General features: G+C 37.9%; 1 protein-coding gene across 1 annotated transcript in view; it reads left to right on the top strand.

Moving 5' to 3' along the window:
* Positions 1-14,047, top strand: part of LOC149299790 (centrosomal protein of 290 kDa-like) — a 50,848-nt gene that overhangs the window by 24,245 nt on the left and 12,556 nt on the right. The window contains exons 31-42 of the mRNA XM_089486054.1: positions 98-262; positions 1,087-1,194; positions 1,271-1,405; positions 1,617-1,883; positions 1,971-2,078; positions 2,650-2,849; positions 3,323-3,536; positions 3,842-3,979; positions 4,938-5,159; positions 6,826-6,951; positions 9,531-9,676; positions 10,903-11,058. Of these exons, the coding sequence (XP_089342180.1) occupies positions 98-262; positions 1,087-1,194; positions 1,271-1,405; positions 1,617-1,883; positions 1,971-2,078; positions 2,650-2,849; positions 3,323-3,536; positions 3,842-3,979; positions 4,938-5,159; positions 6,826-6,951; positions 9,531-9,676; positions 10,903-11,058 (1,985 nt within the window). The remainder of the gene's footprint in view (positions 1-97; positions 263-1,086; positions 1,195-1,270; positions 1,406-1,616; positions 1,884-1,970; positions 2,079-2,649; positions 2,850-3,322; positions 3,537-3,841; positions 3,980-4,937; positions 5,160-6,825; positions 6,952-9,530; positions 9,677-10,902; positions 11,059-14,047) is intronic.

The following is a 14,047-nucleotide window of genomic DNA, read 5'->3' as shown; positions in this document are numbered from 1 at the left end:
CCCAGCACCTGCCAACAGCCAAGATATGATATTTTGTTTTTAGTAGTTCTTGATTCTTACAGTTTGAACAATGTTTAACCCGTGTTTAATTCCACAGGTTACAGAGTGGCACAAAAAAATTGAAGAACTTCGTCTGCAGGACCTGCGACTGGCACGGGAACTTAACCGAAAGAAAGAAGAGATGAACCATTTACACAACATTATCTCTGAACAAGAACGCACAATAAGAACCTTGGAAGAGGAAGTCGTTCAGCAAGGCAAAGTAAACAGTTTACTGTCTTTATTGATATTTTTATTGAAAATGTTGTTTTTCTCTTTGGTATACATGTTGCTTATGCTGCACAGTTATGGAAAGGTGTAGGTTCTGACAAACCAGTATTTAAGGTACCATTTTTAACCACGAGCAACACTGTGCTTTGTTTGTCCCATTCTATGTAGTCTCTGTATTCCATCATGCCTTTGATTAATTTTTGAATATATTTCGCTTTATTTTTTACACTTTACCCCTTCTGGTTGAAATGTCTGAACTTCATATAACTGGATTTATATTTTCTGAACTGTAATTCACTGGTACTACTCCTGTGTTGATAAAATAATAGTAATAGTAAACATAATGTTTCACTATGTTGTGCACATTTTACAGTCTGCAGAGGTATCAGCAGTTTATACATTCAAGTGCAATTGCAAAGGGCTCCCAGCACCTGGACACAAATAATAGAGCACCGAAACCCTCCCCGGCAGTCCATTTTCTGCCCAGCTAGCAAACTCATTGCATGGTTTGTAATTTGTTCGACCAAAGCTATCTAAATGAAAAATAATGAATAAATCCGCAATTACTATTCTCAGTGCGCTTCATTGAAGGAGCAGTTGAATTGCTGGAAAAATGCTGGACATAGCGGCATACAATATGTGCAGCTGTGTTGCTACCTGCAGTCAGTGGACTCTTACAGTCTCAACCCAAGAGTAGCTGGCTTCAATTTAAGAGTAAAATAGATGGATTTGCACAAACTCATGTTTTAGCAACCATAGATTCTTGGAATTTGATCCACCTATGGTAGATTTACATCTGATGTGTGTGTGTTTTAGTTTCATGAAGAAAGACAGATGGCCTGGGATCAGAGAGAAGTAGAACTGGAACGGCAGCTGGCTGTATATGAGCATCAGCAGAACGAAGTTCTCAACACCGCTCGACGGGTACTTGCATTGTTTCTTAATGATCCCTTGGGGTCTGTGGGGTCCTACCAGGTAACAATTTTTTTTGTTTTTTTAGTTTGAAGAGGCAACAGGAGCAGTGCCTGATTCCAACCTACCTCTTCCTCAACAACTTGAGATAGCCCTAGAGAAAATAAAAGAGCACGTGAGGACCATCATGGACACAAAATCAGTCTGTAGAACACTGGAAGAAGTAAGTACACACAGCTCACAGTAACTAGAACGTTATCAAACGGTTGTCCTGTGTACATTCCTGTGTTTTGTGTACACATGATTTAGATTTCACTTATTCCTACCAAAATTGTGCTCAATATTGAATATTCAGTATGAATGGTTAGCAACATTTTAACTGTTTAAACAATTCTGCATCACACACCTTTAATTTTGCAATTCTTTATTTTTAGAAGCTTAAAGACAAAGAAGCACTACTGAGGACAGCCGAACAAAATGTTTTAAGTCGAGACAAGGTGATCAATGAGCTCAGGCTTCGATTGCCTGCAGCAGCAGAACATGATAAGCTTCTGTCTGGTCTTAATCAAAGAGATGAAGAGTTGGAACATCGGCAAGCTTTGAAAGTTGCTCATCAAACCATTGCAAGCATGCAAGCGAGATTGAATCAGAAGGAAGAAGTGCTTAAAAAATACCAGCACCTGCTAACCAAAGCACGAGAGGTATTACATTAAACTATCACAATCTGAATATATACTGTTAATGCTCAACAATCTTCGTATAACACATTTATTTGTCTTTTTCAAAAGGAACAAGAAGATATTGTGAAAAAGCACGCGGAAGACATTAAACTGTTGCATCAGAAATTGAATCTCTATTCAGACTCATCACTTAACAAGTTCAGAGATGCTGCTCTGGTTTGTGTTCCTCTCTATTGATTGATTCCCTGATTTATTTGGAAAATCGAGTTCTACAAACTACTGAAAATAAAAACTAATAAAAGTGGACTGGCTGTATGCCAGCATATCCAAGAATAAAAATTATGAAATGTAGTTTGGTTCCTACATTTTATTAATATCCACTAGCATTCCCCTGCAATATTAAAGAAGAAACAATCTGTTATCATACCGTGAACCTGTATCCAAAAAACCTCACATGAATCATGTACTTTGGATCAATATTCCATAAATTGTGTTAACATTTCAATACCCCCTGTTATTCATATCCATATTATTTACTAGCATACATCTGATATCCTCTTAAAGGCTGCTCAGGTTATGCCCTTTTCATTCTTTGTAACTTGCTTCATAGCTGCAATACAAATCATCATATAGGTGGATTTTGGTTACCGTCTCTCCATAATATAATGCATTCAAAGGCCTAGGTAGGTTAAAGTTTGATAATATAATTATCAAAACTGCAGAATCAATTGAAGTCAAATACATTTTGTTACAGGTGTTCAGATTACAATTTTTATATATTTTATAGGAGTTAATGAAGAAACCATCTTTACAAGTTTCATCAGGTACAAACTTAATGCGATTGGCCGAAATGGAACAGACTGTTACGGAACAAGACAAATCATTGGCTTCGCTTTCAAGCAAACTTAAGAAAGCAACAGCAGAACTGGACTGGCAGAAACAGATCACGGCAGAGAAAGTGAATGAACTTGAAGCCAGCAAAGTCAGGTAACTTTATTTGCTTCACATTATTAATATATGCTTAGCACACTCTGCAGTGACTAAAATATTATATCATCATCCAGATGTAAAGAAAAAAGTTTGAAAAAAAATCAGAATATTATTATTTGCCAGATTTATTTTGGAGGAAATAATCCAAGTGAGTCTAGTGAAGTAATGTGATTGTGGGGCCACTCTTTATGGTTTTTTGTTATCACATTTAACTCATTTAACTTTGTCCCTTCAAAGTGAAAGAAGTTAAAATAAAGCACTTAACGTTCAATTTCTTGATTTTCATATAACACATTAAGTATGAGGGACAATAGAAACCGTCTTTGTCTAGGGAAGCAGCCTACAAAAGAAACTGCAAACATGTTTTTCAAAAATGTTTTCAATAGAAACCCACAAAAACAATATAAACACACAGTGTAGCTAAATAAGAAAGAGGGACATAGTATTCATGTGTGCCGATCTCAAATCAGACTTGAAGAGCATTATATTTTGGAAGTTAAGAAGATGAAGAGCCAATCTGAAGAGCTGAGATCCCGTTTGTCTCAGATGGAGAAGGAGGTTCAGTATCTTAACACAGAACTTGAGGCCCAAAAGGAAGCAAATACCAGAGCTCCAACTGTAACTATGAAGAATCTTGTAGAACGTCTGAAAAGTCAGCTGACTTTGAAGGAAAAGCAGCAAAAGGTATTTTGTAATTATTACGCTTTTATGTACTGACGCACAAGGATACTGATCCCTAAATACATACATTCTATTGCTTTGGCAATGTATACACAGACACACTTCGCTTCCCATGTGGATCGACCCCCCCCAATTCGGTAACCTGAATTGCCTGTATTTAAAAGATACTTGTTTTGGCCTCACTGTGGAAACACTACTTGAAGCATAATTTATTTCGTAGACCTTGCATCCAATAGAACATGACCCTGGGAATTGCATGAATTGGCTGATGGTTGGCTATTGGCGGTTAATTCTGTTCTCTGTTTTAGGCATTAAGCAAAGCTTTGTTAGTGCTTCGGTCCGAAATGACTGCTCATGCTGAACAGCAGATTCTTGCTGCTGCCGCACAAAAGGAAGAAAACTTGAATGTCCAGCAGATTGTTGACCGACATACCAAAGATTTAAAGGTACTTGATTATGGTATTATGTGGAAATCGTATAGTTTGATCCCTCCAGCCTATTTTAATGTTCTAATGCGCTTTGCAGTCAGTTTTGGAAGTGCTGCAGATCATGTGAAGGAATGCAGATCATGTGAAGGAATGCTTTCTGTGTATACTTTAACTTCTCTCCAGGCCAGTGTCCCACTGCGCAATGGACCAGTTACAAGGGAGATCTTTGATCATCCCAACCAGCCCTTAACACTATGGAGACTGGGCAGGCTCAGCACGACTTCATTAAAAGGCGTTGCATGCCTTTAAAATACGCCACGTTGGGATATGATGTCCGACTACAGAGGTAGAGGGGACTGGGTTCGCTGCCCTAGTCCAGTTTAAGGCGCTAAATACATCACTATGTCTAATGCCCTATATAGCTCGACCAAAGAGTAATGCATGTTAATATTAAGTTGCCTCTTCCCACCCAACTTAATACCATAGAGTGTACTTTAATATGCATTTTTTTACCTGGAAAAATACTTACAGTATTACCGGAGCTTACAGTGCAGCGCCCTCTCTGCTGTCTGCATTTTGGGCCAGTTTGTCAGTTATCTTTATGAATATTTTCATGGATACAGAAATTAAACTTAATTAAAGCAAATTCCGTAATTAAACAGCCCTTTATCAAAACTGTCACAACCTACATGGGATGTTTGCATGTATTAGTTTTATGTAGGCAAGTGGTATATATATATTGCACTGGATTTTGTTTTAGAGATAAATCTAGCACAGGTAATTTAATCAAACCTGCAGACTGCAGTGGAACAAACAAGAGAAATGCATGATGCAGATAGGTTGACGAGATTAACTGGGATGAAATATAATCGCTGTTTTTACCACTCTTCCTCTCTCTCTTATTCTTTCATTTTAATTTCATGAAGATTGTTATTCAATTTCTTGAGATTACAATTAATTTTTAATATCATGATAGGCACAGGTTGAAGATTTAAATGAGCAACATCTCAAACTGAAAGAGGCTCTGAAAAGTAGCAAAAATCGGGAAAATAGCCTTATGGAAGACCTTGACAATTTAAACCATGAGCTGCGAGGAAAACAGAAAGCCCTCAACAAGCTGCAGAAGGACAAAGATGAAGTAGATAAGGAGAATGAAGAGTTGAAAAAGAGGATAAAGCGTCTGACAAACAGCTTACAGGTCAGTGTCTGTTTTTGAGAGAGCAAAAAAACCACCTTTTTTTTTAGAACCAGGCAACCTTTCATCATAACACCCTCAACCAGCATTCTGTCTAAGCCATCTGAACAACCAACAACATTGAGAGCTTATCCTGAGTCGACCAGCTCATCTTCTTCCAAGCAATCTTCTCCTACGGTTTCCCTTCCCTCTCAACTGACTATATTGTAAACTCGCAAGAGCAGGGCCCTCTTCTCCTTTTGTACCAGTTTGTTATTGTTTGTGGCTTTATAGTACCGACTCTGATTGTAAAGCGCTGGGAATCTGCTGGGGCTATATAAATAAATGTAATGTAATTTGGATTGCCAAATCTGTGTTCTTGTACGGGGGTCAGTGTTTGGAAGTCTCCAGACTAAGAGATTCTGCAACTTTAGAGCTAGTAACTCAGTTTAGCATTTTCAAAGCACTTCTTTATTGGCTCATGATTGGTGGAATATTATCGTATTTGCTTGATTATAAGACCCCTCGTCTTATATTCGAGGTCGTCTCATAATCAGACCTCCAGCGCTGCAGGAGACCCAGGTCCTCCTCTCTGGCAGCTGGTGAACGTCTGCGCGATGCGCGCAGACAACCTCCGCTACCGACTGGCACTTCCATCGGGGCTTCTACGGAGCACTGACATGATGTGACCTTCCAGTGCTCAATCATAGAAGCCCCGGCAGAAGTGTCGGGTAGCAGCGGAGGTTGTCAGACGTCCACCGGCTGCCCCCACTTGACACCAGGGAGGCCGGAGACAAGTCTAGGGATGCATCGGTATGTCGGGGGGGGGGGGATATAAGGCATATCAGGGAGGCAGAGTGGCAAGCCTTGGGGAGATGTGCTTAACTGGGGGGCAGGATGGCAAATAAAAGGAAATAAAAACAAGAAATGCATTTTTCTCAATCATAGTTTATATGCAAATTAATATTTACTAGTAAAACTTTTTCTATAGGGTAGTCTTATATTCAGGCTTTTTCTTTTTTCTCTAAATATTCAAATTTTGGGTGGTTATCTAAGACGACCCTGTTTATAATTGAGCAAATACGGATTGTGTATTAGGATTATGTTATGTCTGTAAATAATAGGCAAACATTAGAGCAGATAATTATTTTAGGGATATGTTTATCTTAAACATTATACCAACGTACTTGTGATATATCTATGAGCAATAAATTCCCTTTGAGTTGTTTTTTCACTGTTAGCTTAGCTCATTCCTGCTCTAATATATGTATAATGTGTGTGTGTGTGTGTGTGTGTGCGCCAAGTCTGAAATATAATAAGACATGGAAAACAGTCAAAGGATCAGTGACGTAGCTCATGTTTGGTACATTATCTCTGGGTACGGAACAGTGTTTGAATGAAGAATACTGATTGGTTACTTTATATACCAACTTCCCCCTAAAGTCACGAGTTTGCTCAGGTGGAATTTCTACATCAATATCCTCTTTCCTTTCAATTAACAGTAGCTACGTATTTGCCTGTTGAGAGAAAGCAGACTGTAAACCCACACAGATTTACTTCAGAAAGAAATGTATGAAATGTTTTTGCTTATCTTGTAGTTCAAAGTAAAAAAAAAAGATGCCGAATAATAAGTAATATATTCAAGGGAATTGGCAAAATGCAAAATCCATTTTCTCTGTGGTTTTTACAGAATAAGGCTGATTTGGAGAGTAAACAGAATGTAATTGAAGAACTTCAGAAAAAAATAAAGGCACTTGAAGCAGGTCTGTCAAAGAAAACAGAAGAAGCAGAGCGAAAACCATCCCGAGATGATAAGGTATGTAAAGGCTCATGAGCACTTTGGTTATTTTAGACACAGCAATACACGACCATATCCTGCACAGTTAATCAGGCTTGTAGGGAAATTGTTTTAATCGTAAATATGTGCAGGAATTGAAACATTTGCAGTAAATACATAAGCAAAAAGCAAGTGAAAAATTATATACTAAGAGCATGATATAAGAGTGTATGAATGAGTAACTGACCTCTTGTAAACAGGGTCCATACATAGTTTTTTGTTTTTTTAAAACCCTTTCAGACCCCATAAGACGTACCTGTACGCCAGTGAGTCCTGTGGCAAGAAGCCCATTAGGACATATATGTACAGTGCAGTGGCAGGGATGTCTCCCATCTATCGACAGCCTGGAGTCTCCCCTGTCGGCAAAAGCCAGTATCACTGGTACCTGCTGACTGATGGCAAGTGCCGGTACACCATCATTCAAGGAATGAATGGAACTGCTGACACCCACTGGAAGTACGCTTGAGGACAGGAGAGCCGCTTTCTAGACCCTGCGGGACTCCCATTGCTCCCCCTGCTTACTGATCGTAATTATTGCAATCAGCAATGCAGGGCTATGGAGGAGGAGATAATAGTTTCTTATCCTTTCATAAAATGAAAAACTTTGAAGGGAAAACATGAAATATAAATGAAATAAAAAAATTAATTGATTGGGATCGTCACCATGACTTCACTGGCATAGAGCCGTATTGGACTCATAAAACATAAAAACAAAAAAATGTAAAATAAAATAAAAATATTTATTTTCTAAGTAGTGCCCTTTAGCAATTCAACTAAAAGTAAAACAAATTACAATCTATAAACCCCTTAAGTCAATAGTATTAATAAATATGTAATATGGGGTAATATTTAAAGCATATTTAAAATATGTGGGGTATGACTATAATCAGGAGATGTTGCTGAACATAAATTGGGTCATTGTTCAGGTGTGGCACTTACAGAATGGGAGAATTGTAATAGAAGGCTCTACTTCTCCTGAACAAAATGATGTAAAATTTGTTGGAAAAGGGGAATCATGGTTTAACCCCTTAACGACAATCCACGTACATGTACGGGATTGCCGTGCAACGCGATAACGACAATGCCCGTACATGTGCGGGCTGCCGTTAAATAGCCGCAATCGGTGGCTTTGCAGCATCCACGGAAGCCTCACAAGTGAGGCTGACTGTGGATCCGGGGAGGAAATCCCTCCCTGGAAGAAAAATGGCCGCCGCCGCACCGATCATCAAAGATCGTGGCGGGCTAAAACAGCTTAGGAAGCGATCGGAATCGCTTCCTAAGCATAAACTGAGTTGCTGACATGCCTCGATATCGAGGCATGTAGCAACAAAACCCCCCTACCCCCGATAGCCTTGTGATTGCTCCGAAGAGTAACCACAAGTGCCATCCTGTAAATGACGTTGCCGTCATTCACAGGATGGCATCAACAATAGAAAACTGGATGAGTTCACGGAGGGTTTATCCAGACCCTCTTGAGAACTCTCGAGCTCCTCCTGCAGGTTGAATGCAGGTACTGCATCCAACCATGCAAGGTCAATGGAGCACAGCTCACTAATCGGTGATGAGTAAAAAAAAATATTTTTGTGAAAAATTATTGTTCAAAAATGTTTTAAAAAATGTTTAAAAAATATGGTAACATGTAAAAATCTCCACTGTCACCCAAAAAAAATAAAAAATAACGTTTTCAATAAGCAAGTCCTACAATTCTTTATCTTCACAAAAATTTCAGCATGGAAAGACTTAAAATATGGGACATGGGGGAGTAGGATCAGATGTCTAAATGGCAAAAAAAATACACACCTCCCAAAGGTGGCCTTTTACCTCCCAAATAACCCAACAAACCCATACATCACTGCGCTCAGGAGATGTTACTGAACACATATTGGGGTGTTCTTTGACACGGACATATACCAGGAGCGGTAAATTTATACCTGAAGTACAACGTGTGTGGAAAAAAATACAAAAAATGTTTACTACCATAAAGATTCACAAAGGCTGGTGGTAAACTCAGTGCATGGAAAGGGTTAAAATACCAGCATTTCAAATACCTTGGGGTGTCTAGTTTTTAAAAATATGATTTGATGGGGAAAATTGCATTGGCCGGCTTCAAAGATACCCGAAATGGCACATGGGGGGGAAGAATGACCAGATTTGGAAAAAATGGCTTTGAAATAGCAAAACGCTACCTGTACTTATTGCCCCATAACTTGCAGAAAAAAGCAAAAAAAACATATTTCTAAACTCAGGACAAATAGTAGAATCTATTTAGCAGGTTTTTTCATTAGTTTCTGCAGATGAGTAAAAGTTTTTTGTTTAAAAAATGAGAAAAATAAATTTCTTAACAAAAAATACCCATATTTTATCATTTTTTTTTATAGTAAATTAGATGATATGATAAAAATAATGGTATATAAAGAAAGCCCTGTTTTTCCTGAAAAAGACAATATATAATATGTGTGGGAGCACGAAATGAGAAAGAAGAAAATCACATTTATGTAGCCCGTTTCCTTTACATCAATATTGTAATAAACTAAAGCTACATTTGTGTTTCCCTACAGGCTGCTAAAGAAGAGATAATTAGGTGGGATGAAGGCAAGAAATGGCAAAGCAAAATAGAAGGAATGAGAAATAAACTGAAAGACAAAGACAATGAAATAGAATCTTTAACAAAACAGCTCACAACATTAAAGGATTTATATGCAAAGTAGGTCCAATAATGACGTAGGTACCCTCTTTGGGATCATGTTCTCTTACCGCAGAGAAAGACTTTTTCATATTTAAGTGTACATGTTAGACCTCTGAAAAGCGGAAAGCATTTTGTTTACAGTTAAACACTCTGGCTTCCCCTAAATTAAAGAGAATGCTGCAGATCAGCCATCACCTTGTGCAAGCAAAAATACACTCTCTACTAGCTGGCCAGAATGCTGGTTAAAAAAAAGAAACGGATCCCTTATAACATGCTGGTATTAGAAACTGTGATGTCTCCCCAGCATACTCTGAAACCCCTTACACCCAATAAAGTATAAAACAAATACAATACACATTAATTTATTTAAATGTACTTGTAAATTGTATATTGAGCTTGTATGTATAATTATATATATATATATATATATATATATATATATATATACATACATGCATACATATATTGAGCTTTTGTTTATCACTTGTATTCTCTTACTGAGTCAGTATATATTGATTCAGTAAGAGAATACAAGTGATACACATTAGGCTGTTCTGAAAATAAGATAAGGACAGTTGCATCTACGGGAATCATAGTCAGGGGGCACAAATGGTCCAAATGGGGTGCCAGCTGGTACATTATTTAATATATAGAGCTGTAAAGTATAAGATTAAGGGAACAGTAATTTATTTGCTTTAAGAGCATATTTTATCACCATAGCCATGGACAGTTCTTGCAGCTTAGCTCACCATTGAGCCTTAAGTATTTAAACTACTATTCTTTGGCTCCTTTTTTAACATCCTTTTTTCTCCATTTTTTCCTTAAAACCTACTGTCTCTGCTTAACTTTCAATATTTCTTTTTGCTTTTGTTAAAGCTATTCAAATTGGAAAACTAATGGGGGGTTTCACAAATCAGCTTAATAAGCAAGACACACACTTTGGCATTTTGTGTGTGTGTGTGTGTAAGGTACAATGGGGGTATATTTTAAATCGTTGCAGATCACTGAATGCCTGTCGCTATTTTATCCTTGCAGCTTTTCAAGTCTAGACTTTTTCAGTAATATTTTGCTTCCGTTTTCCTTATTTTTTTATGATTGGTTATTACTTTGTAGTACCTGGTGACTGTCTAGAGCTGCCGATTTATGTTTGTATTTTTTTCTTTTCTTTACATAAATGCAATAATAGTGTGACTTATTAATTCAGATTGCCGTTGCTTGTTGATACTATGATTTATATTTTACAGAGCTGACCATGAAAAAACATTACTGCAGAAGAGATTGAAATCACGTGGCGTAACTGTGGATCAAGTTGTGGGGGCGAGGACTTCAGAGTCAGAAAGAGAAGTGCAAGAACTACGGAAAAAGAATTATGAATTGGAAAATGACATTTCTCTCATGAAGTAAGTTTTGGAGTGGTAAAAAGGATTATAGAAGGTCGCTGATATAGTTTTACGGTGTTCATCTTATACAGTAAGAGATATGTCTTGTTTCTCCTTGTAAGTAACTTTTGTTAAATAATACCTGAAGAATATGCTTTCAGTTACTTACTTTTAGGACCACGCATGTGTATTAAGTGGTGCCAGATTTCTTCAAAGAAATTTTCCATGTTTTGTTATCATTTAGAGCACTGTGCATGTCAAATCGTATATATTTAAACACTTCTACTTTACAACAGTTTATATGAATTACATTCATATGAGGTCTTATTTACAAGGGAAGATTTTAAAGAGAGCTGCTCATTTTACAAAACTTTTTTTATATGGAATAGGACAGTTCAACTCCTGATTGGGAGCAACTAACACAGCAGTTTTCATGATGTTAAAGTGGATCTGTTACTTTTCCTAAAACAGTTACAGTTCAGCACACTAAACAATGATCGTTTATATTAAACCCTACCTTTTGGTTCCAGTTGCCAGGATTTGGATGTCTGTTTTTCTCCCTGTCATGCCATCTCTCTCCCTCTTTTTAATTGCTGATTGTTTGTTCAGTCGTAGAAACTTCACATGGGTAGGATAAGGAGAAATGGGGTAACTTCAGGACAGCAAAAGTGAATACATATGCTACTTGTGCCACATTAGTATACAGATCTTGGCTAACGAGTGGTAAATGTTTAGACTAAATATAATCTAAATGTCTACATTATAATTAGCTGAACTGTTTGCTTGTCACATACTATCAGACTGTTTTAATAATCTCATTATGCTAACAGCTCTAATAGCCTTATGTTAAATAATACAGCGACAAGAAAAAGTAAGTGAACCATGTGGAATTACCAGCATTCTCTTTAAGCTATTATGTATGTTATTAGTTAAAACGGACACATTTTTGTATTGATATATTCACAGTGTGAGTTGGAAAAAGCATGTGAGCCCTTAGGCTGATCAGTTCTTGGAGTCAGGAGGTCAAAAACATGGAGTCCAATTAATGAAGTAGGATTGGAAGTGTGTTTTAGAGCTACTTTGCCATTAAAAACACTTAAACATTTTGAATTTGCTACTCTCAAGAAGCATCTGCTAATGTGAACCATGCCTCGCAAAATAGAGGTCAGAAGACCTATCATCAAGATTTGTGGATTTGCCTAACGCTGGAAAGGGTTGTTTTTGTAAATTCTTTTATAAAGTGAGACAATTTAGTACTGTGGCTACTCCCCTAGAAGTAGTCGCCCAGCCAAGATGACTCCAAGGGCACAATGATAAATGAGATAAAAAAAGAACCCTCGAGTAACTGGCTTGAAGGAATCGTTGGAAGTCAGGAACATCTTTGTTCATGAGTCTACCACAAGCAAAACATTGAACAGGCATGGAGTCCATGGCATGACACTGACATTTGCCAAAGAGCACCTTGAGACTCCACAATGCTACTGGGAAAATGTTTTGAGGACTGGTGGAACTGTGGGCTGGATTGTTCCAGAAGAAAATGCGGCACAATTTATGTCATAAAAAAGGGCATTGCATACCAACAGGAAAACTCGTCCCAACAGTGAAGTATACTGGTGGAAACATCATGATTTAGGGTTGCTATACTGCCTCGGGCCTGGATAGCTTGCCATTATCGAGGTATCATACAGGATAACGTCAGGGTGGCTGTCTGCCAGCGGACGCTCAATAGAAGTTGGCATTCTAAGAGTACAGAAAAAAAAACAGGAAATCCGCTTCGCTTTTGAGAGTGGACCTTAACCCATTAGAGATGCTGTGGAATGACCTCAACGGAGCGTTCACTTCAGACATCCTAGGAATATGGCTGAGCTTAAGCAGTTCTGTATGTTGTCCAGGTCTGATCTCCCGCTACCAGAACAGCTTGTTTGAGGTTATTGCTGCCAAAGGAGGTTTGACCAGTTATTAAATCCAAGGGTTCACGTACTTTTTCCACCAGCATGAAAGACTATCATTGTGTGTTATTAGGTTAAGAACATTGTGTTTGTCTATACTTGTGACTTAGATGTTGATCAGATCACATTTTATGAACAATCAATGCAGAAAACCAAGTAATTCCAAAGGGTTAATTTACTTTTTCTTGCTACTGTATCTGAGCAGAAGGATAGCTCTTGCCAAACCATCCAGGTTCTCTGCCAGTGGTGATTAAATGGTCCTACTCTGGTCCAGGTTAACAGTTGTGAAAACCACTGACCGGTTCAAAGCTCTATGTTCTAAGCACAAAAACCAATAAAGGGACAAATGTGATACAAAAAAATGTAATAAAAGGAGGAGCCTCAAAATTTCTCTTCATTATACATATCTGCTGCTTCTGTTGCCCTAAATAGTCTGTTTGCTCGGGTTATACAGTCTGAGTTGAGAGAGCTACTGACAGAACTTCAGTAAAAGCCATTCAATTTGTGAAACTAGGAGCCTGGTTAGCCTGGCTAGCGTTTGTCCAGTCCTGGAGCTAGGCAGGGGTGCCTGATTAACCCTTTAATTTTTCCATTGCATCGGGGCCCTGTTGGCTAAGCATTCATTCATCCAGAGATATGTCTAATATATTTATGGTTGCATGTAATCCTCCTCCTGAAAATAAGCTTCATTATTCTATCATTTTAGGAATGTTGGAATTATTAGACATATTGGTATAACTCATAACATTTTAGTGCAAAGCTTCAAAAAACAGGTTTTATAGCAACCAATAAAATGCCCCTGCAATAAAGTATAATTCCGGGGGTGGTTACAGTGATAAAGACCTCTTTTCAAAGTTTACAACAGTATTAATTTTGACAGCCAAATCCTGTGTCAACCCTTAAAGTTAAATAAAGTATTGGTCTGTTCCCGAGCTCTACGCTTGCTTCTGATTCTTGGCTTATCTTTCACATTAAGCTACACACCCAGCAAGTTGAAACTTAGTTGTCTTGGAGTTTTTAGTTACTTGGCATTTGTTTGTCTCGGTTACACGTGACTGCTT

This window comes from Sceloporus occidentalis, unplaced genomic scaffold (assembly GCF_023333645.1).
Source record: "Sceloporus occidentalis isolate IW3139 unplaced genomic scaffold, rSceOcc1.0.p SCAF_28, whole genome shotgun sequence".
In the NCBI taxonomy this organism is placed as follows: domain Eukaryota; kingdom Metazoa; phylum Chordata; class Lepidosauria; order Squamata; family Phrynosomatidae; genus Sceloporus; species Sceloporus occidentalis.
This window is presented reverse-complemented; position numbering and strand designations above follow the sequence as displayed.